Genomic DNA, 23,649 nt, shown 5'->3' on the forward strand with positions numbered 1-23,649 from the left:
ATGCATCACTGGTATTGGTAGTGGAAAAAAGCTAAATGGATGGATATATGGGAAAGAGCCTGAAAACAGAAGCATGCACAGTGAGTGCTTGAACACAAATATGGCTCCAAAAACGGGAGTAATGTAAGAGCACAAGTACTTGGTCCATGCTCCAAGCACAAGAAGAGGGCATGACACATGTGCGCCACGGTGAACGCAACCAAAGCACATAAGCGGCACAGAAGCTAATCAATGCTAAGCTATGGGCGGGCTGCAAACCCACTGACTGTAAACAACATGCCTCAAAGAAACAGCACATGCACTGTCTAGGCAAGACCTACAAAATAGGATCCAATCCTCCTGCACTTTACCTACGGCACTGGCTTACAGTACACAAAAGAATACCGTTCAAACCCTTAATCATTCACAAAATAATATAATCGCTCTTCCTGGCTTCCGTTCTAGGTACAATTTCTGCCCCCCCAATCCTCCCCCCACCAATTCATTTTTAATACTTTTTCCTTAGCAATGGGATAAGATTGTTCAGCGCCAGGAAGCTTAGGCATTAGTGTGCGCTAGAAAACCTCACACCTTGATTCTACAAGGGTTTTTGATGCAATCCCTACAAAAGTGCCTCCACCTAAACGCAGAAGACTCACCATGTCTCACCGGCAGGCTCTCGGAATTAAGACACTAGTCTTGGCTTGTTCCTCTGATAATTTAATTTTGTACAACCTATGTTACAAACATGGAGCACGTCTGCTACAGCCAAAAGACGTGAGGGAAACTGCCAGGAGGGGGCGGGGGTGTTATGAACATGCCAACAGAGGGCATCACTGGTTGATACATACTGCACAAGTGATGCACACAGTAAGCCAGCTCAGAGGTGCTGATAACACTATGATAAACCTTTAACATACAACATGCAGACAGACATTTACAATAGTGCACTAAGAGAAAATTAACACAGGCGTATTTGTTTTTTTTTTACTGGAAGACATTGGCACCTATACAGCTGGTTTCTACAAGTTAGGCAAAGCCACTCTGGATAAAGTGCAAAGGACGCCCTCCTCCCCCTCCCCAAGCACCTTGTTCACTGGGGGGGAGACGGGACCCCGTAGATACAAAAGGGACTCTTCTGATCCGAGGGACTGCTTGAGATCTGTCCTGACAGAGCAAGTGGTCCGCTGCAGAGGTTTTCGAAAAGGCCAGTGTGTCTGATCAACAAAGTGCCTTTTCTGCTCAGCACAACAGTTTAGGGACATTAGCTCCTGTTTCGAAGCACCTCGTCTTTGCTGGAACGTGACTTCAGCACTGCTTCTGCCCGGTCCTACACAACTGCGAAAAGAGAAGGTTGAGGGCTGGTCGATGCTCTGCCATTCCTAGTGCTACGAGGAGGCCGGCCAGCAGGCGCTTCGCCTTGAACACAGGGGGCTGCGCTGGCATTAACTGCAAAAGAGGAGACAATTGGAGCACATCATTAATCTGGAACATGAGCTTCAGAAGCACCTGCTCTGCTCCCCAAAGAATAGACATTGGTTCACAACAGTACTATCCGACTAGGAAAGAACAACTGGTGGGGACAATGAAGGTTATACGAAGTCGCGCCATCTAATGATCTCTTAGGCCCTCCAGGGTTGGATCAGATGAATCGCTTCAAAAAGGAACACCGGACTTTAAGAGATACACTTGTGTTGCCTGTGCGTCACCACCCACCACCCACCACGCCCAGTTCATACATGGGTCTCCACCACACAAGGCTGTAGCAGTGCATGCAGCTTAAGGACTTGGATGTTATGAAGGAGGCAGAAGCAGTACTGTGAATTAAGTTACTATTTGGGGTGGGTGCTCCCCACCTCAATGAACAACCACAACTCCACTCAGGGTGAATCCTTAAAGTCACTAAATCAACCTGAGCACAACCCCTGGTGGCGAAGGCACAACCTAAGGCAATTACTGAAGTATTTACACAGCACGAAAACGGTAACAACCTGAAATTACTAAACAATAAAAATCCCAAACTGAATTAGAAAAATAGAGTGAACTTCAATAAAAAAATAAAAGGCAACAATTTTTAAGTAGGAAAAGTACCAAAAAGGATAAAGAGCCAACGGCCCTGGTAGACCAGGACTCTGGTGCAATTTGAGGCTGACCGTGAAAGGGGGGGGCGACACCGACCCAGGAGCGGCCCCTCCGTTATGGCAGAGGATTGTCGCACCACTGCTGAAAGGCAGCAGAAAAATAAAAATAATAACACTGCTTTATTATAATTTTATTTATCGAGTCCACCCGGCTAGGGCAGGGCTATCCTCTGCGGCAGCAGCAGGGAGGAGTGGTACGTGCAGTCTAAGTGCACGTCTTAGACTGGCAAAAAAATGACGTGCGCACCTAGAACTCTCCACCCAATCGGTGTTGCACAGCTGGGTGGAGATTAACTGCCAGCTTTTCAGCCCATTCAGACCAATGCCGGCGCTAGTCTCATGCAGGCTAACTGCATGAGAGAAGCGTCTGTATTGGGTGGGGAGGGGAGCTAGCAGAAAAGCACCAAGGTGGCAGGAGCAGGGGAACGCAGAGGCAGCGTCAGGTAGCAGCATGTATTTTTTTTTTATAATTCTCCCCCACCACCTACTCCCCGCCGCTCCTGCGCAGCCCCACAACCGTTATTGGCAGCAGCCGCCACTGCACCTACCTGGTTGATCCTGATCGAAGATTTAACCCCCTGACTTTGTATTTTAAGTCCTCATTCCCCAGAGTACTAAAGCCCTCCAGGACCTCAGGGGAGGCGCTTAGCGACTCAGAGGGTGTCAGTCAGAGGCCAAACACCAGGTTCCGGTGCCAATGTCACTGGGCAGTTGCAAGAAGACCTCCTGTGGCTTGAACAGTTCAGCCTTCAGACCCTTTGGCATCCACTTCTGTGTCCTGGGCACCAGAGGGAGCAGGTCCAGTCCTTCGGGCCCACTAACACTTCTTCTGAGCCAGCAGTGTTGTGTAGTGGGAGCTTGAAGTGCCACATTTATGCCTGAAACCAGCTAGTGAGGGCGGAAGGACTCCCGGGTATTCCCTAACTACTGGAGCAGGAGTTCCTGAGGTCAATCCTACCCACTTTTGGCATTTTCAAGATGCTGATTGAACTTGGTCAACCTAAACATGGGCTGTGAGGGCTGGGATATGTGTGGCGAGTGTACTATGGTAATCCTATTTCCTACCCACATTGAACATTGAAATTGAGTTTGAGATGGCAACCGTACCCACAAACCCAGAAACAGGCGGCTGGTAGGACAAAAGCGGAGTCCTTCAGGAACCAGACAGTGGATCTGCAACAACGGTCTTGGTCTCCTGTTCTCTAGCATTTCAGTGTCAACAACTACGCCTTCAGCCCCCACCCTTCCGCTGAGCTCAAAGTACTCAACCGTGACCATTTAGGCCAACCTGTGACAGTGACCGGTTTATCCCTTGGGGGAAATCTTACACCTCATTCACATCTTATTCTGACCAAGTACAGGCTTGGAAAAGCTGCAGAAGTCCCCCTGGAGCTTCAGGCAAGCAAAATGTTCACCATGAAATGGATGTTTAAGAACTATTATTTTGTAGCTGGACCATTTCCTAAGATCGAGTATTATTTTTAATATTACTTTCCAACTTCTCTATCAACCATCCTTCCAACAGCTTTTAGGGGCTAATTACTGTAAAGATGTTAACATTACATTTCTACAAGTCCCACTTTTAAATACCATGTGACTTGCCTTGTGGGCTATAAGGCCTATATAGGGGTGACATTAATATTTAAAAGGCAGGTGTTTACCTGCCAAAAGGCTGTATTTTGACAGGATGCAATGCATGTTTTGGGCTGTTACAGCCAGGCTACAATGGTAGACCAGAGTCCACGTTTGCGTTGCCAATATAGTGGTCAGCACAAAGGATGCTGCAGCCTACTAGTGATGTCTAACTTTCAAGCCCCGGGTAAGTATTGTATCATATATTAGGGATGTATTTGGAACTTAAATATACCAATTGTGAATATACCTATTCAACCAGATTTAAAGGGGCAGTAAAGTCACTATATTCCTGATCAGCAGGGGTGAAGTACACAGGGTTTCAAGTAAGTCAAAAATATAGCATCCAGCGAAAAATCCAAGGTGAATACACAGAGAAGGCAGATTTCCTACAAGCACCATGCCCACTGGAATAACCATGGAGGTACTTTTTCCTCAAAACTAGGAGACAGGAAAGACTGTATTGTGCCAGCAAATCTTCAAGCAACTAAGTTACACAACACTTCCTTGGCAAAACCTGTAAATGTCCCAAAATGGTGTCCGGAGATCAGTGCTTTCCAAAATCATGCAAAACAACTCAAATATCTGCAATAGATTCCTGTGCTGATGGTATGAGCTGAAACCTAGGGACCTGTACTCGTCATGTAAGAGATTCATAGCATTATCCATCCTAGTGCCTTTTTAACCTGCTGTGTGTACTTGCTTAAGTTCATTTCAAAAACTGTACTGAAGTGGAAAAAAAGACAAAAATCAAACTCCTACTACCACAAAAAAGAAAAAACATTATTTTCTAGTTAGTTTAAATTGACCCTTACATTTCAAAATATGAACTAAAAAGTGTGTTTTAGGCACAGTCTGCAACCAAGGAGATTGCAAGCTGATTATCAGCTCCTTCCCTTTTAGGGCACAGGTTAAAGGCTAAGTGATTGGGGTGGGCCCAGAGTCACCTCAACAGGCCTTCTTCATCCTCTCACACCTTGTACGCACCCTTAAATTTAAGGTAACCTGATGTATATAGTGAGGGTTTCCAGTGACTCTAGGACTTGTTATCCTATTGGTTAGGGTTTGACTTCTTTTGGTTCAGGTCAACTGATCACTAGGGCTATGTAAACAGAGGTTTTAGGGCATCCTGCTCAGGGGTCCAGGTAAAGGGTGTTGCCTATTTGGGCCTGGTACGAGCCAAGGGCTAGCAACTCTACTAAAAAACTCCACCCACATCAAGTAAGCAGATATACCTCCACGAGAAACAAGGAAAGATAATCATCTACTCCTGCAGGTAACTCCATTCTCAAAGCCTTACAACACATCACATTTTTAACAGAGATGTATCCATACTCACAGTCCATCCAAACTCTCTCCTCACCTTTCCACCTTCAACTTTATGCACAACCTCAAATCAATACCCTGTCCCTTCACACTGCTGCCTAAACTACCTTACCCCCATGACCTACCCTCATTTACTCTGCACACACTCACGTGGTATTTCAACAACTAAGTTATCACTACCACCTATCATGTCCCCTTTCCATCCAGGCAATCAAGTTAACACTTTTACACTCCCATCACCCTATCTAGTCCTATCCCCCTCAAACACCAATCGAACTCCCAACACAGCATGCTCACCACCCCACTAGCGCCCCTGCTTCCACCCACTTCTATCTACTCTAACATTCCTCAATTCACAACTCCCTATCCCAGCTCATAAATAATGTCCCTGCACCTAACACCAACACCTACAATAACAACCCTGAAACAATACTACCTCAACCCTTAACGTCCCTCACCACCCCAAGCACACGATCTCTCATTCACAAACACACTCCATCCACCAACCCTCATCTAAACAGCATAACCAACCTTACCATCAGAAAAGATCATGGATAGACGCACCCTCACTTCTCAAATTGAAGCTGTAAGAAAGCCCTCTTTTTCACATGATTACCCCTCACTTTTTGCCTGGTATCTGAAGTGATTTTGACTGAAAGTGTACTGGGTTCATGCTAACCAGATCCCCAGTGCAAGATCTCTAACCCAAAACTGCACAGTTGTTTCCCCAATTGGCAAACCCTTTGGCACCCTCTGTCAGTCCCTAGCAAACGGTACCCCTAGTATCTAGAGCCTGGAGTACTAAAGGGGGTCCCGAAGGACTGCAGCATGGATTGTGCCACCCAACGGACCCCTCACCAGGCACATGACAGGGTGCCATTGCAGGCTGCGAATCTTTGTGCAGACAAAAGTGAAACCACGACATGGCACACAGCCTATGTGCCATGTCTTCGAACACTAAATGCAATATATGTAAGTCACCTTTCTAGCAGGCCTTACAGCCCTAAGGCACAGTGCATTATATTACATGTAAGGCCATATCTGCATGAGCAGAGACATATGCCCCCGATATGTCTTTGTTGATTCTCAGACATAGAAAGTGGCCAGAGAAGCCATTTTAAATGCATGCGCTGGACACAGGTCAATACGAGTTTCCCAGCTACATGATGGCTTCACTGAAGATACGGATGTTTGGTAGATGTTTGGTATCAAACTTCTCGTACTGGTGAACCCACAATGATGCCAATGTTGGATTGCCCAATACATGCATCCAGAGGCCACCTCAGTGGTGCCCCCTGAAACCCTACCAGCCTCTGGTGTGCTCACTGACCAGTTTCTGCCAGACTGCCACCCGAGACACCATTCTACTGTCTCAGTTGGCAGTCTAAGGCGAGAGCCTTTTGCTCTCAGGAGGCCCAGAACAAAAGTCTGTTCGGGGAGAGGATGTAAAACCCCCTCCCACAGAATGACCTGCTGATTAGCCTTCCTAAGGCAGCAAGCCTCAAAGGGCTGGCACCTTTGAAATGTGAATCTGGTTCCCCTCACAGGAAAGGAAGCCGACCCCATGTCCAGAGCCCATTTGGCACCTAACCAGGCAGGAAAATTAGTTAGTCAGGTAGGCATGCCACCTCCAAACTAGTACCACCCCGAAGGTGGGCTACTGCGAGGTGGACATCATTTTTTCAGAGGAGATGGCATTCCTGGAACAGGATTATGCCCACATCCAGCAGGAAGTGGTCATTTAGGGGGTTTAATGACACAAAGGGTCAGTAGCCCATTGGCTACTCCCCTACACTCCCTAAAGTCCATAACTTCACTATTTAGGGGAGCTCCTGGCACTAGAGAAGCAGATCCTAATGACCTAAGACGACCAAGGACACCTAAGAGCCACAATAGCAGAAGAGGAGAAATGAAGCAGCTGTCCTGGTACTAACCCCGCCAGCTTGTCTAAATCGCTCAACAAAATCTGTACCAAAGTTGACTCGTCCTGCAGCTGTGACTCCAGTAACCCAGGAGGACTGTCTGCCTTTGAAAAAGATTCAAGACCACCTGTGAAAAGTGGATCTGTTCTCCAACAAACTCTGGAACTGGCAAAACCCAACACTTGAAGTCATCACTGCACCCACTGTCTCTGACCCAAATTGAAGTGGACTACCGGTGCCATCAAGGTTCCCCAGCACTCTAAAGTCCGAGTCCATAGTGGTTTCACCCCACCTGGACTCCCCGATGACACCTGCAGCCTCTGCACGCAACGTTCGTCTACAGCGGCCGCCCTGGTTAGAAAACCCCGACAACGAAGGACACCCAGCTCTGCACCTGTCACCCCTCAACCATGGAGAGGACCAAATGTGCCCACCTGTGCCGAGTATCGTGAGGCCCGAGGCATGTTGTTGATTCAGCTCGACTGGCCTCGCAGTGACCAATCTCCACGGGAATACACTGGGCCCCTGATGCTGTTTTGCACCGGCCTCACCGTGCCGCTGAGGGTGTACTGTGGGTCCTGAGTTGGACCTTGCCCACTACCCACCTCAACCTCCTTGAGATTGGTCCTGTAAAGCTGCAGAACTTGTTTTTCCTCCCATGGATTAACACTGCAGAACTCGAAATTGCACATGTTAAGGTGAAAAGAATTCCTATTTAAAAACGTACTCACCGGAATGATTTTTCTCTGATGCCTAAACATATACAAAGATTCTTGCTATTTTTATAAATTGGTGAGGATCTCCTTCTCGAGTCTGTGTCTCATTTACTGACTATTGTGTGTTTTTGTACAGGTCTTGCACTCCTCTGTGCTAAGCCTAGGGCTGCTCGACCACACTATCCCTAACTAGAGCACTTTGGGATTGCATAGCAAGCCCTGTCCACTCACTGGGGTACACTTGGGCCCTTTACACGATATTCACGACACAAAGGGTCTGCTTCCTACACTATCCTTTCAATGTCCCTCTTCATTTAACACCTTAATCACTCAACACAACTTGACAACACACAAACCACCTTGGCTATGATTTCATATAGACCCATCCACAACTCTCAACAATTGCATCTTAGCTCACTAAAACTGGGCCATCACGCTCCTCCACTACCCCTTACTCATACTGCTGTTCAACACCTATGAAAGGTAAACACCAACCATTCCCCGTACCACAACACAACGGAAATCTTATCACCTAAACAAGATATTAACAGCCCATTTATGTCTCGAACACAATCAGAATCCTACTGTCCCGCCCCAAAAAAGGTGTAAAAATCTCTAATAAACCGATCTACGTGAGCAGAAAAGCGAGGATGAGGAATAGCACAACCTCTGCACCATCACTCGAGCAGGGCTCCCTACCTCCTTCCCATAGGGAAAAAGAATAAATCCTAACCAGCAGTAACCACATACCCACAAAAAGCGCAAGACCAACAATATCACAACCTCATATCACATCTTAAATGCTTGCTGCTCGCTCAATGAGCAAAAAATAAAAACATCTTTCATTCACTGATACACAAGGAACAAGAGGTTCGATGGCATGTGTAGCTGCAGATACACATGTTGTGCATAGCCCGCCATCTGGTGTTGGGTCGGAGTGTTACAAGTTGTTTTTCTTCGAAGAAGTCTTTCGAGTCACGGGACCGAGGGACTCCTCCTCTTTGTTTCCATTGCGCATGGGCGTCGACTCCATCTTCGATTGTTTTCTTTCCGCCATCGGGTTCGGACGTGTTCCTTTCGCTCCGGGTTTCGGAACGGAAAGATAGCTAAAAAAATCGGAAAATTACGTCGGTATTGTTGCGTTCGGAATCGGGTTAGATAGAATCGACACCGAATCGAATCGTGAAGAGCTCCGTTGCCCTTCGGGGTAGTTTTCGATCCCCCGTCGGGGCCTGGTCGGCCCGACCGCGTGTAACATCGACGCTGATGGAACGGACCCCGTTCCGATTCTGTCCTAAATGCCACAACAAATACCCATATACAGACCAACATTTGGTCTGTAACCTGTGCCTGTCGCCCGAGCACAGGGAAGAAACTTGTGAGGCCTGTCGTGCGTTCCGGTCCCGAAAAACGCTCCGTGACCGACGAGCCAGAAGACTACAGATGGCGTCCACGCCGACAGGACACCGAGAGTTCGAGGAACAAGAAGAAGTGGAAGCCTTCTCGATCTATGAATCGGACTCGGAGGAATTCGACGACCACGAAACAGTGAGTAAGACGTCGAAGCTAGCACACAAGAAAACTGACAAGGCCCAGGGGACGCCACTGCCAACAGGCCATGGCTCAACCCATAAAATCGGTGACCGACCATCGGCACCAAAAAAGGCCGAAATAGTGCCGAGATCGTCCGACTCGGGTCGAGACACAGGCACGCAGCCATCTCGGGACCGAGAAAGTGCTGCCGACAAAGATCGACGCCGAGATAGCGGAGCCGAAGCTGCTCGACGCAGAGACAGCGGCACCGAGGAGGATCGGCGCCGAGAGGGTTCGACTCCGAAAAAGAGAAAAGTCGCCTCGGAGCCGAAAAAGAGTACGGACATAGTTTCGGTGCCAAAACGACCCGCAACCGAGCCAACTACCAGCTCCTATTCAGAGGAACAATCACTGTCCTCTCAAATGCGAAAACATAGATTCGAGGAAGAGTTACAATCCACTGAAGTGGACCACACTCAAAAACGGATCTTTATACAGAGTGGAACAGGGAAGATCAGCACCCTTCCCCCTATTAGGAGGAAAAGGAGACTTGAGTTCCAACAAGAACAAGCACCACAAACAAAACTGGTGAAGAAGGTAACTCCGCCACCCTCTCCTCCACCTGTAACTCACATATCACCCGGCACAGACTCAGTCACATTCACCGGCTCACACCACCATGAGCCAAGATGACCAGGACGCTTGGGACTTATACGACGCCCCAGTGTCAGACAACAGTCCAGAGGCATATCCTACAAAGCCCTCACCACCAGAAGACAGCACAGCATATTCACAAGTGGTAGCTAGGGCAGCAGAGTTCCATAATGTGTCGCTACACTCGGAACCTGTCGAGGATGACTTCCTTTTCAACACCCTCTCCCCCACCCATAGCAGCTACCAAAGCCTGCCTATGCTCCCAGGAATGCTAAGGCACGCAAAGGAAATCTTCAAAGAGCCTGTCAAGAGTAGAGCAATAACACCAAGGGTGGAAAAGAAATATAAAGCACCTCCCACAGACCCTGCTTTCATCACCTCACAACTGCCACCAGATTCGGTTGTAGTAGGGGCAGCTCGCAAGAGAGCCAACTCTCATACATCGGGCGATGCACCACCCCCAGATAAAGAGAGCCGCAAGTTCGACGCAGCCGGGAAAAGGGTCGCAGTACAAGCTGCAAACCAGTGGCGCATCGCTAACTCTCAAGCGCTCCTAGCGCGATATGACAGAGCCCACTGGGATGAGATGCAACACCTCATTGAGCATCTACCAAAAGATCTACAAAAAAGGGCGAAACAGGTGGTTGAGGAGGGACAAAACATCTCCAATAACCAAATACGCTCCTCTATGGATGCAGCGGACACAGCTGCAAGAACAATTAACACAGCAGTAACCATCAGAAGGCACGCGTGGCTACGAACATCTGGCTTTAAACCGGAGATACAGCAGGCGGTGCTCAATATGCCATTCAATGAGCAACAATTGTTCGGACCTGAAGTGGACATGGCAATTGAGAAGCTAAAAAAGGACACTGACACCGCAAAAGCCATGGGCGCACTCTACTCCCCGCAGAGCAGAGGCACTTTCAGCACCTTCCGCAAAACAACCTTCAGAGGGGGGTTTCGGGGTCAGGCCACACAAGCCAGTACCTCACATTCAACACCGTCCACCTACCAGGGACAGTACCAAAGGGGAGGCTTTCGGGGCCAATACAGAGGAGGACAATTCCCTAGAAACAGGGGAAAATTTCAAAGCCCCAAAACACCTACAACCAAACAGTGACTCACACGTCACTCATCCCCTCCACACAACACCAGTGGGGGGAAGAATAAGTCAGTATTACCAAGCGTGGGAGGAAATAAACAACAGACACTTGGGTCTTAGCAATTATCCAACATGGTTATTGCATAGAATTTCTACAAATCCCTCCAAACATACCACCAAAAACACAAAATATATCAAAACAACATTCAGACCTCCTAGAAATAGAAGTTCAAGCATTACTGCAAAAGAACACAATAGAACTGGTACCACATACACAAAGAAATACAGGGGTTTACTCACTGTACTTTCTAATACCAAAAAAGGACAAAACACTGAGACCAATCCTAGACCTCAGAACACTAAACACCTACATCAAATCAGAACACTTTCACATGGTCACGCTACAAGAAGTGTTACCATTGCTAAAGCAACAAGACTACATGACAACCTTAGATCTCAAAGACGCGTATTTCCACATACCAATACATCCCTCGCACAAGAAATACCTAAAGTTCGTATTCAAAGGAATACATTACCAATTCAAAGTATTGCCGTTCGGTATAACAACTGCACCAAGAGTCTTTACAAAATGCCTAGCAGTAGTGGCTGCACACATCAGAAGGCAACAAATACACGTATTCCCGTATCTAGACGACTGGCTAATCAAGACCAACTCACTGACAAAGTGCTCACACCACACAGATCAGGTCATACAAACCCTCTACAAACTCGGTTTCACCATCAACTATGCAAAATCACACATTCTGCCGTGCAAAGTACAACAATACCTAGGAGCAACAATAGACACAACAAGGGGAATAGCCACTCCAAGTCCACAAAGGGTTCAAAATTTCCAAAAAATTATACAACGCATGTATCCAACACCAAAAATACAGGTAAAGATGATATTACAACTCCTAGGCATGATGTCCTCATGCATAGCCATTGTCCCGAACGCAAGACTGCACATGAGGCCCTTACAACAGTGCCTAGCATCACAATGGTCACAAGCACAGGGTCACCTTCTAGATCTGGTGTTGATAGACCGCCAAACATACCTCTCGCTTCAATGGTGGAACAGTATAAATTTAAACAAAGGGCGGCCTTTCCAAGACCCAGTGCCACAATACGTGATAACAACAGATGCTTCCATGACAGGGTGGGGAGCACACCTCAATCAACACAGCATCCAAGGACAATGGGACGTACATCAAAAAAACCTGCATATAAATCACCTCGAACTGCTAGCAGTTTTCCAAGCGTTAAAAGCATTCCAACCAATCATAACCCACAAATACATTCTTGTCAAAACAGACAACATGACAACAATGTATTATCTAAACAAACAGGGGGGGGGACACACTCGACACAGCTGTGCCTTCTAGCACAAAAAATATGGCAATGGGCAATTCTCAACCACATTCGCCTAATAGCACAGTTTATTCCAGGAATCCAGAATCAACTTGCGGACAATCTCTCTCGAGATCACCAACAGGTCCACGAATGGGAAATTCACCCCCAAATTCTAAACACTTACTTCAAACTTTGGGGAACACCTCAAAAAGACTTATTTGCAACAAAGGAGAACGCAAAATGCCAAAACTTCGCATCCAGATACCCACACAGACAGTCTCAAGGCAATGCCCTATGGATGAACTGGTCAGGGATATTTGCATACGCTTTTCCCCCTCTCCCTCTCCTTCCATTTCTAGTAAACAAATTGAGTCAAAACAAACTCAAACTGATAGCACCAACATGGGCAAGGCAACCCTGGTACACAACACTGCTAGACCTATCAGTAGTACCCCCACGTCAAATTGCCCAACAGGCCAGATCTGTTAACACAACACAAACAACAGATCAGGCATCCAAATCCAGCATCGCTGAATCTAGCAATCTGGCTCCTGAAATCCTAGAATTCGGACACTTAAACCTTACCCAAGAATGTATGGAAGTCATAAAGCAAGCTAGAAGACCATCCACTAGACACTGCTATGCAAGCAAATGGAAAAGGTTTGTTTGCTACTGCCATCATAATCAAATTCAACCATTACACGCATCTCCAAAGGATGTAGTGGGTTACTTACTACACTTACAAAAATCAAACCTGGCTTTCTCTTCCATTAAAATACACCTTGCAGCAATATCTGCATACCTGCAGATTACCCATTCAACTTCACTATTTAGGATACCTGTCATTAAAGCATTTATGGAAAACCTTAAAAGAATTATACCACCAAGGACACCACCCGTTCCTTCATGGAACCTCAACATTGTCTTAACAAGACTCATGGGTCCACCTTTTGAACCCATGCATTCCTGCGAAATACAATTCCTAACCTGGAAAGTTGCATTTCTCATCGCCATCACATCTCTAAGAAGAGTAAGTGAAATTCAGGCGTTTACAATACAGGAACCTTTTATCCAACTACACAAAAATAAGGTAGTCCTAAGGACCAACCCTAAATTTTTACCAAAGGTTATTTCACCGTTCCACCTAAATCAAACGGTGGAACTACCAGTGTTCTTCCCACAACCAGATTCCGTAGCTGAAAGGGCACTACATACATTAGACGTCAGAAGAGCACTAATGTACTACATCGACAGAACAAAAAACATCAGGAAGACTAAACAACTGTTTATTGCATTCCAAAAACCTCATACAGGAAACCCAATATCAAAACAAGGTATAGCCAGATGGATAGTTAAGTGCATCCAAATCTGCTACCTTAAGGCAAAAAGGGAGTTGCCCATTACACCAAGGGCACACTCCACCCGAAAGAAAGGCGCTAGCATGGCCTTCCTAGGGAATATTCCAATGCACGAAATATGTAAGGCAGCCACATGGTCTACGCCTCACACATTTACTAAGCACTACTGTGTAGATGTGCTGTCCGCACAACAAGCTACAGTAGGTCAAGCCGTACTAAGAACTTTATTTCAAACTACTTCCACTCCTACAGGCTGAGCCACCGCTTTTGGGGAGATAACTGCTTACTAGTCTATGCAAAACATGCGTATCTACAGCGACAGATGCCATCGAACTGAAAATGTCACTTATCCAGTGTACATCTGTTCGTGGCATCAGTCGCTGTAGATTCGCATGTGCCCACCCGCCTCCCCGGGAGCCTGTAGCCGTTTGGAAGTTAGCTTCAACTTTGTACATTTGTAAATATATTATTTAAACCTCAATAGGTACATACTTATTCACTTCATTGCATGGGCACTATTACTAACACACACAACTCCTACCTCACCCTCTGCGGGGAAAACAATCGAAGATGGAGTCGACGCCCATGCGCAATGGAAACAAAGAGGAGGAGTCCCTCGGTCCCGTGACTCTAAAGACTTCTTCGAAGAAAAACAACTTGTAACACTCCGACCCAACACCAGATGGCGGGCTATGCACAACATGTGAATCTGCAGCGACTAATGCCACGAACAGATGTACACTGGGTAAGTGACATCTTCAATACTACTCATCACTGAAGTCGGGTTTGGAAAAGACATGGCCTCACTACTGCATGAAGCTATCCCCCTGGTCATTAAGCGATTTCATGCAATCGTGAAGGAAATAAAGGAGGCGGACTAGACCTTGTATTTAACAACACCGTAACGACCAAGTTGTATGAGGGAACTTGTGAAGCCCTTCTTGCTAAATGCAACCCGGCCCCACTTTCACCCATCACTATCTCTTGCTCTCCAGACTCCCATCCAACAATGAAGATAATCTACCAAGAGTGACATCTCAGATCTATCAACAAAACTGTCCAATATATCTATACTTGATGACTTCAAGTCTGGTTTGATAAACAAGGATCCACAAAGCAAAAGTCTTTACTTTGAGAGACCAGGATGTACAAATCATACATACAGAAGACCAAATCAAAATCCAGTACTCAAGCTTGATCGACAATGTCTCATTTCACAAGCCAGCTGTCAAACCTCAACTCCACTTTCAGCAGATTTCAGCAATTAACTAGCAACACATTAGCCAAACAAAGCAGACACACTGGATTCTTAGCTAACAAGTGAGAGAAACAACTTCTGCTGGCCTTTACAACGAACAATCAGTATATACCCGTCCTCCGGCTATTTCTCCCTTCCAAGAATTAACAATCCCCGAATTTGAACGTCTAACAAAACTAACAGCCCACACCTCTGCCTTCCACATATTTTCAATTTTTGGCCTTGAAGTCTTGGTAGAGGCAATGTATGCATCTCTTGTAAGGGATATCTGAAGATAAAAAAAAAAAAACACTAATTCTGCCACAGGAACCACAAGACAAACTACTTTTGGATTTCTTCACTGATGCCATTTTTCTAAGGCAAGAGAGTTATGAGCGCACTTAAAGCCTAAGAAAAATGATAAAAGTTTACTTACTTGTACCTGAAGAACAGCGAAGCTCTGGAACTCACTTCTAACGATATTTGATAGAAAGCTGAGGTGTGAATTCCTTTGAGAGGGGTGAGTCAAGAAGCACTCACACCCCATTGGCTGATTTTGAGCCCTTTAGAATGAGGTGGGCACAGTCTGTGGCTTCTGCAGCTCTCAGTGCCTACTACTATTTCAAACCTACTGGGCGACTCCCACTTTGAGAGCCGGGAGCGATTCAAGCATTTGAATCTATCAATGTTTCAGTGCAGGACAATCAGAGGAACCTTGCAAAACTTGGTGGAAGAGCTAAACACCAGGCAGAAATGGCACTTCATCACCCAGCGACTAGCAGGTTCATCGCTAAGTGCCCCAGAAACACAGTAACAAGGCCACAAGCCCATCACCCACGCACAGGCAATTACTCCCATCACCTCCTCCACCCCCACTACCATACTCATTTCCTCCTCCAATGACCACAAGTCTCTTGACAAGTTTGTGCAGACCCTATGGGAAGGAAAGTCCGTACCGCCAGCCTCCAGAGATGGGGAAGGAGACGTCCCCCGGGATGATTATTATGTTGATCCTGCAGACCCAGGTATAAAGCACTATACCCTGTAAAGCCATCCCTGCCAGATGATATGACTGCATATCATATTGAGATTAAGGGGGCAGCCGACCACCATAAGGCAGACATGCATGTCCTGCAGGAGGACAACAGCTTCCTACTGGAGACCCCTTCTAAAGCTGAACGTAAAGTTCAATTCCATCCCATCCTCCAGGGTATGCAAAATTGTTTCTTGATAACTTCAAGGACCTTGTTAAGGTGAAGGTAGTTATAGTAAGGACTGAGAAGAATTAAAAGCATCTTGCCATTACTCACTCTGCATCAGTGTCCAGGTCTCACCCCTCCTAAGTCTTGGATAGTACATGCAGCACAGACGCATGCCTCTGCACAAACCACGCTTAGGTTTTGGTTTTTTTTTCTTTTTCTTTAGAAGTGATGGGAGCATTGACCTAGGACAAAGCTGAAAGGTAATCCTGATGCTGTGGAATTGGCAGTCGGATACTTTTTCCTGCAGGTTCCCCATGGGCTCTGGGGAAAAAGTTTTTCAGAGTGTTCACACTTCCTTCTGATGCCCAAACAACCGCAGAATGACACTTCAAAGGCCTGAGGACCGAACCTGAGAGCAGTTAAAGAGACTCTAAGGGTGTTGGGCTGAGTCCAAAAGCAAAGCCCAGTCCAGCTCCAATTGCCACTGGTCAGATGCGTATTTTTAGGAAACGGCATGTTGCACCTTGTGTCCCCTTAGCGAACTAATCCCTAGAGTCCACTTCTTTCTTTTGGTACAAAAGGGTGCCAGTCCAAGCCTTCACGGTACCTCTTGCTCCAGTCATTTTCTGATCTTTCGCAAGTACAGTAAGTGTTCTTCGCAGAGTTCCTGCGGATGCCAGGTTTATCCCTGGCGTCCCCCCTGTGGGTCAAGGCAACACCCAGGCACTGCCTAACAAATGAAGTATAAGTTCCTGGGGCAGCCCTGCCCACTTTTTTAGCATTTCCTATTTGGCATACTGCAAACAACCCCAGTATGTCCCTCACTCTCACAATTCAAGATGGGGTAACTCTTCTCCCCTTAGGCAGAGCTTGTATGCCAACCATAAGTGTGACTTGGGTAACGAGCAGCCCCTTCTCTGTGGTCACTCAGAAACCGATCTGGGGGTAGCTTTCTTCCCACTGGCTTCGACACCAGCCTGACTAGTGGAACAAAAGCTGGGACCTTTCCATGTGTCACCTAACATCTGTTAACGACAGTCAAGGCCCCTTTAAAGTCGGGTCACTTTCCAACAAGCGGGAAGAGCTAGCGGCAGAGGGAAAGATTAGTTGCAAAGCATACATGCCGTGCGCCTCATGCTGTGGGTGCTGCTTCCCCTAATATTAACCACTGCGTCTGAGGGTTCAAGCAACATCTCTTTGGGCCCCAAGCGGATGAGGTGTTGGTAAAAAATAATGACAATAATGAAGGACAGTGAGAAAGCAAGTCCATGAGCGCATTACAATCTGCCACTCCACCGGTGACATTCACACACAACGCTGGGGTGAAGACAACACCTCCGGTAAGGTGCCAGCACCAGGCCTTTCACAAACCGCAGGCACGCAGAAGAAGTACCAGGTATGGTTACCGGGGCAACGACAATGGCAGAGGTGGCTATGGCAAAGGAGAAACACTGAGTTGCCCACACTCCTGCCAACCAGACAACACCTTTTAGAGGGGTGGAGGGAAGGGGTTTTGGTTGGGAGGCTAAAGAATTTCCATCACTTCAGATCAATGGGTTTTAGCAGGGCTCTTGCTTAGAATTCCACACTGCTGCCCCAAGATATCTGTTGCCACATCCTTAACCAAGACCACCTCACCCTCCTTGCATCTCCTAAGGCTTTCAGAGCCACAGTTCACTGAGCCAGGAAAGCCGGTTTCCCTTGCGAACAAAAAAAATCAGATTTAAGGACTTGTGGGATAAAAAGAAAGTAGAGGAACACCCACCTTTCGTCAAGCTGTGGATAGATCAGATTCACTTCCTTACTCCTTCTGCAACTTTCGAGAACAGACACTCGCACAACAATCTATAGTCTAAAGCATAACCCGCCTCACCTTATCCACTTTGTGGTAGCAGATCAATCCGTCGGGGCCAAGAAAGAATGTGGAATGGGCATCGTAGCATCTGTAAAACAAAAGGGATCCAGTGAAAGGCACAAACACAGAACAATTGATTGAAGAGCAATAGTTTTTCATTCGTAACTGCACAACTCTTGACCAAACCGATCATGTCCGAATTCAAGACTTGAATGACCAAATGTTTGCTGAGAACCCCTGACTGTACAATCCCCATAGTAGCCTGCGTCACACTCTTACCTGTACAGCTCTGTCTTGTCTTTCTTGTAGAAGCGGAATATTAGTACATGGAAGGGTAGCCCCGTCACCTGCCACCGAGCTTGGACACTCCAGTTTTCAGGATGCTGCGTCAGCTTCAGCACCTCCATGTGGACATCGGCGAAGTAGTTCCAGGCCAGGAAGCGGAAGAGTGTTAACACAACCTGGTACATAGGGCGGCCACTGGGGAAAGAGGGAGCAGGATTAAGTGCTCAATTGGAGGCTTAAAACTACCAGTATCAGCTTTGTGTTCCTATCAGCGAAAACACATGATCGTGAATCAGCCCACTTCAAAGCAATGCCACAGATCGTGGAACCGAGTCCTGCTTCTGTAGTGCCAGTGCTGAAGTCTGCAAGGTTATGTTCTCATAATAAAGCATAGATCGAGAGCCTAACAAAGACACTGATATTTAGAATAAGCATTCTTGGTAAGCAATGAAACTATGAAGAGCAGGAAAAAAGCTCATTAACCGTTTAAGCTGCAAAACCATTTCTACGGTTTTATTATTGGTTTCATAGCGATCTGTTATAGACTATGGGAAAAGAGAGCATGAAAGACTTGAGAACTTTAATAATGATTTATGCTACGCAATGCCACAAACGTGTGTAGGACACTGGCTCTATACAGTGCACTAAAATGAAGTCCACTGTGCAGAGTCCAGTGGATCCCCAAAGATGAGCAGATGCAGAAATAGATAGGTGTAGAGCTCTATTTGTGGGAGTGTGGGCGAGCAGCTAGGATTATCAAGGAGTCGTGTTAAGCATTTGTTGTACTCACAGAGGCAATACATGAGACACACTCAAAAAATAAATCAGAAAAATAACAGTTGCTTTTATATATGGTCTGAACCAAAGAACGTTATAAGGTAAGCAGTTTTTAAAATAAAAATACTTTTCAATTTCAAAAGTCAACACTTGCAGTGTTCAGAGTCTCCAATGTTAACCTATGGAAGGAAACAAAGATGCAGTTTTGCAGGTAAGTTCACAACTTGCAGTTCCAGTCTTCGGGATGTAGGTCAACACCAGGCGAGGATCAGACCAGCACCTAGAGTGCACCCACAGCGGCATAGGGCAGCCAGGTGCAGAGGTTTAATTCAGAGTCCGGCCGGGTACAAAGGTCTAATTTAGAGCCCGGCCAGGTGCAGATGTCTAATTCGGAGCCCAGTCGGGTGCAGAGGTCTAATTTGGAGTTGGTGCTCAATGTTAACTAATTGAGACTTTGGGGTTAAGGTAAGCTTTTTTGGGGAGGGGTGCACAAGGCAGCACCAAACTTACACCCTCAGCGGCACAGGGGAGGTCAGGTGCAGAGTGCCAGCACAGCTCAGGGTGTCCAATGTTATCCTACGATAAAAGGGGGTAACCGATAATGTGCTGCTCCCAGGTGAGTAGAAGAAGGTCAAGTGTTGATCACCTGGAGTTGAGGTAAGTATGGGGGGGGGGGACGGACACAAGGCAGTATCAAGCTTACAAACTCAGCAGCACGGGGCGGCTGGGTGTAGAGCGCCAATACCCGGGTTGGGCTCCCAATGTTAACCAATGCAGGAGATTATTTTCAAAAACAGGCTGCAGGCTCTGGCTAGGGGCCAGGAGAGGTCCATCCACAGCTGCCCAGGTCAGTTAAGATGCCAGGGATCATAGCGACACCAACGGTCTACCTTCCCAAGGCCCAGGGGCTCCAGGTGCAGGGGTGTCTTTTGGCATTGCAAACAGCTTACCGGCCAGGTTGTCGTCAAGGGAAGCCCTCAGATTTAGGCTGCGAGTGTTGCTGTAGAGTTCAGTAGGGGTCAGCTCATTATGGACTCTGGGTCAGAAGCACTGCGGAAACTTCAACGGATAGGTGAGCCACTTGGACTCAGGCTGTGGGCTAAGGGTGCAGAGGTGGTTCCAGGCAGCTGTTTTACGGTTCATCAGGCAGACTTCTTTCTTCTTTAGAGATGTTTTTTTGGGACATGCCCACTGACCACAGGAGTTCTTGTTCTTTATTGAAGGCAGGCAGCCCTCCCAAGGCTTTGGAGGTTGCTGGGCTCAATGACAGTCGTCTTCTGGGTGCAGGTTTCTTTCAAGGCTGCAGAAAGGCCAGTAATTCTGGAGCCATGTTAGTTTGTGTCTTCAGCCTTCTCTGCTGGACTACTACTATTTTGTCTGGCTCTTCTTAGGTTGACAGGAATCGGATTCTAGGGTACAGGGGTACCACCTAAATACCAAATTTAGGGGCATTACAGGAGGTGCCAGATGGTAGCCAATATGCTACTCACCTTTAGGGTGACTACACCGTTCTTATTACCAATTCCTTTGGGAAGTGGCATTCCCCTCACCCTATTGGCCTAATTCCTTCAATGCAAGATGGAGGAATTTAAGAAGTAGAGTCCACTTCAGCTAGTCCACCCTAGGGGTGGAACTGGCATGAAGTGGGCAAACTGCCTAATTTACTTAGTCCAGGCGCCAAAAGAGGTGTTAGGAACTGTGGGGTGGGAGTCGACCTCTTCCACCATTTGGAGAGGCCTGAGTCACATTTCAAAGGCAGCAAAGCCTTTGAAGCTCCCCACCCTAGAATGGCCATCCTGCCTGGGATAGGAAGTCACACCTCTACCCAGAGCGGGCCTTTGTTCTGGCCCTCGATAACACTGGCTCTCACCTCAGAGGGCCAGAGCTCTGTCTTAAGGTGGCTGTACTGGTTTCAACCAATCAGTGCCCACAATAGGAGCTGGTAGGTTTGCAGGGGGCACCATTAAGGTGCCCTCTGAGTGTATGAATTAATAAATCCATCACTTGATTCAGTGATTGTTTATTAATATGAGATGTTTGATACCAAACATCCCTATTGTCAGTGAAGGTATCATGTAGCTGGGGAACCCCTAATGACCAGTGTCCAGCACACGTACTTAAGATGGATTCACTGTTCACGTATGTCTGAGAATCAACAAAGACATAGCAGGGGCATATCTGCTCATGTGGATAGGCCCTCACATGCAATATAATCACCCCGACTTTAGGGCTTGAAGTCCTGTCAGAGGGGTAACTTACATACATTGCATGCAGTGGACAAGGCACACAGGTTGTGTGCCATGTTGTGGTTTCATTTTGGGTCTGCACCAAGACTTGAAGAAAGCAGCACTGGGTGAACTTAGTAATAGGGACCCTGAGGGTGGCACAATCTGTGCTGCAGCCTTCTAGGGTAGTGGTTCCCAACCCTTTGACTCCTGAGGACTGTAGGAGACTGGCCTGGCTTGTAGTGGGTACCAATGGTACTTACACCTTGTGCCAGGTCCAGTTATCCCTTATTAGTAGATTAGTAGTGTTCTAGCAGCTTAGGCTGATAGAAGGTAGCTATAGCAGAGCAGCTTAGGCTGAACTAGGAGACATGCAAAGCTCATGCGTTACCACATATCATATAGGTACTATATCATAAGAAAGACAATACTCAGAGTTACTAAAAATAAAGGTACTTTATTTTAGTGACAATGTGCCAAAAATATCTCAGAGAATATACTCCCTCAGGAGGTAAGTAAAATACACAAAATATACACACAAACCAAAATCAGGTAAGTGAAACACTCAGAAAAATAGTGCAAACACTGTAGAACACAATAGGATGCAATAGACCTAGGGGCAACACAAACCATATACTAAGAAAGTGGAATGCGAACCACGAATGGACCCCTAGGCTAGTGTACTGTGTAAAGGGTCGCTGGGAGTGTAAGGCACTGAAGACGGATTCCTGGACCTGAAGACCTGAAAAGGAAGGGGACCAAGTCCAAGAGTCACTGAAGTGTCCAGGGGCAGGAGTCCACTAAACCCCGGATGAAGGTGCAAAATGGCTGCCTCCGGTTGGAAGAAGCTGCAGGATTTGCAACAACAAAAGGAGGTAGGAAGGTCTTCTTCGTGCAGAAGATGTCCCACGGCGTGCTGGAGGATGCAAAGTTGTTTCCTTGGCAAAATACTGCAAACAAGCCTTGCTAGCTGCAAAAGTCGCGGTTGGAGAAAAATGGTGCTGCCCGAGCCCAGGAAGGACCATGATGTTGCCACTTGGGAGAGGAGACAGAGGGGGCCCTCAGCAACGTAGAGAGCCCACGCACAGGAAGGAAGCACCTGCAGAAGTCCTTGAACGCGGGTTCAAGAAGTCTGAACACGGCGGTTGTCTCAACAGTGCAAAGAGAGGTCCCACAACACTAGAGATCAACTCATGGAGCTGAGCAACACAGGACGGAGTGCAGGGGACCTAGGCTCGGCTATGCATGCAGGATTTCTTGGAAATGTACACAGAAGCCTTTGTAGCTGCAGATCACGCGGTGCACAGGATTAATGTCTGGGGAGGGGAGGCAAGGACTTACCTTCTCTAAATTCTGACAGTTGGACCACTGGACAGTTTGGGTCACTTGGGTCCACCACCTGTGTTCCAGGGACCACGCTCGTCAGGATGAGAGGGGTCCCAGAGTACCGGTGAAGCTGAAGTTTGGGGCCTGCTGAAGCCGGGGAAGATTCCGTCGACCCACAGGAGATTTCTTCGTGGCTTCCAGTGCAGGGTGAAGGCAGGCAGCCCCACCACCAGGAAACAGTCAAGAAAGCAGGATTAGGCGCTACAATGTCGCTGGTAGTCTTCTGGCTACTTTGTTGCAGTTTTGCAGGCATCCTGAAACAGTCAGTGGTCGATCCTTGGCAGAAGTCAAAGAGGGAGATGCAGAGGAACTCTGGTGAGATCTTGCATTCGTTATCTGAGGAAAAGCCCACTGGAGAGACCCTACATAGCCCTCAGAGGAGGATTGGCCACCTAGTCAGGAATGCACCTATCAGGAGGGGTCTCTGACATCACCTGCTGGCACTGGCCACTCAGAGGCCTCCACAGTGCCCCCACACCTCTGGAAACAAGATGGCAGGGGTCTGAGACACACTGGAGCAGCTCTGGGCACCACCCCTGGGGTCACTTCCCTTTCCTTTGTCTAGTTTCGTGCCAGAACAGGGACTGGGGGTTCCCTAAATAGGTGTAGACTGGCTTATGCAAGGAGGGCACCATCTGTGCCCTTCAAAGCATTTCCAGAGGCTGGGAGAGGCTACCACTCCCCAGTCTTTGACACCTATTTCCAAAGAGAGAGGGTGTAACACCCTGCTCTCAGAGGAAATGCTTTGTTCTGCCTTCCTGGGACTGGGCTGCCCAGACCCCAGGAGGGTAGAACCCTCTCTGTGGGTTGGCAGCAACCGTAGCTGCAGAGAAAGCCCCAAAGAGCTGGTTTGGCAGTACCCGGGGTCCATAGTGGAGGCCCCAGGATGCATGGAATTGACTCCCCAATACCATATTTGGAATAGGGGGACAACTGCATGATCTTAGACATGTTACATGGCCA

At 47.3% G+C, this 23,649-nt stretch overlaps 1 protein-coding gene across 1 annotated transcript in view; it reads right to left on the reverse strand.

Annotated features, from left to right (window-relative positions):
- Positions 1 to 678: 678 nt before the first annotated feature.
- The window catches only part of C6H6orf136 (chromosome 6 C6orf136 homolog), a 56,886-nt gene continuing 33,915 nt past the window's right edge, over positions 679 to 23,649 (reverse strand). Inside the window, exons 4-6 of the mRNA XM_069241955.1 lie at positions 18,293 to 18,493; positions 18,032 to 18,101; positions 679 to 1,428 (exon numbers count right to left, since the gene is read on the reverse strand). Coding sequence (XP_069098056.1) covers positions 1,288 to 1,428; positions 18,032 to 18,101; positions 18,293 to 18,493 — 412 coding nt within the window. The 3' untranslated portion in view covers positions 679 to 1,287. The remainder of the gene's footprint in view (positions 1,429 to 18,031; positions 18,102 to 18,292; positions 18,494 to 23,649) is intronic.

Source organism: Pleurodeles waltl, chromosome 6 (genome assembly GCF_031143425.1).
Source record: "Pleurodeles waltl isolate 20211129_DDA chromosome 6, aPleWal1.hap1.20221129, whole genome shotgun sequence".
Classification (NCBI taxonomy): Eukaryota; Metazoa; Chordata; class Amphibia; order Caudata; family Salamandridae; genus Pleurodeles; species Pleurodeles waltl.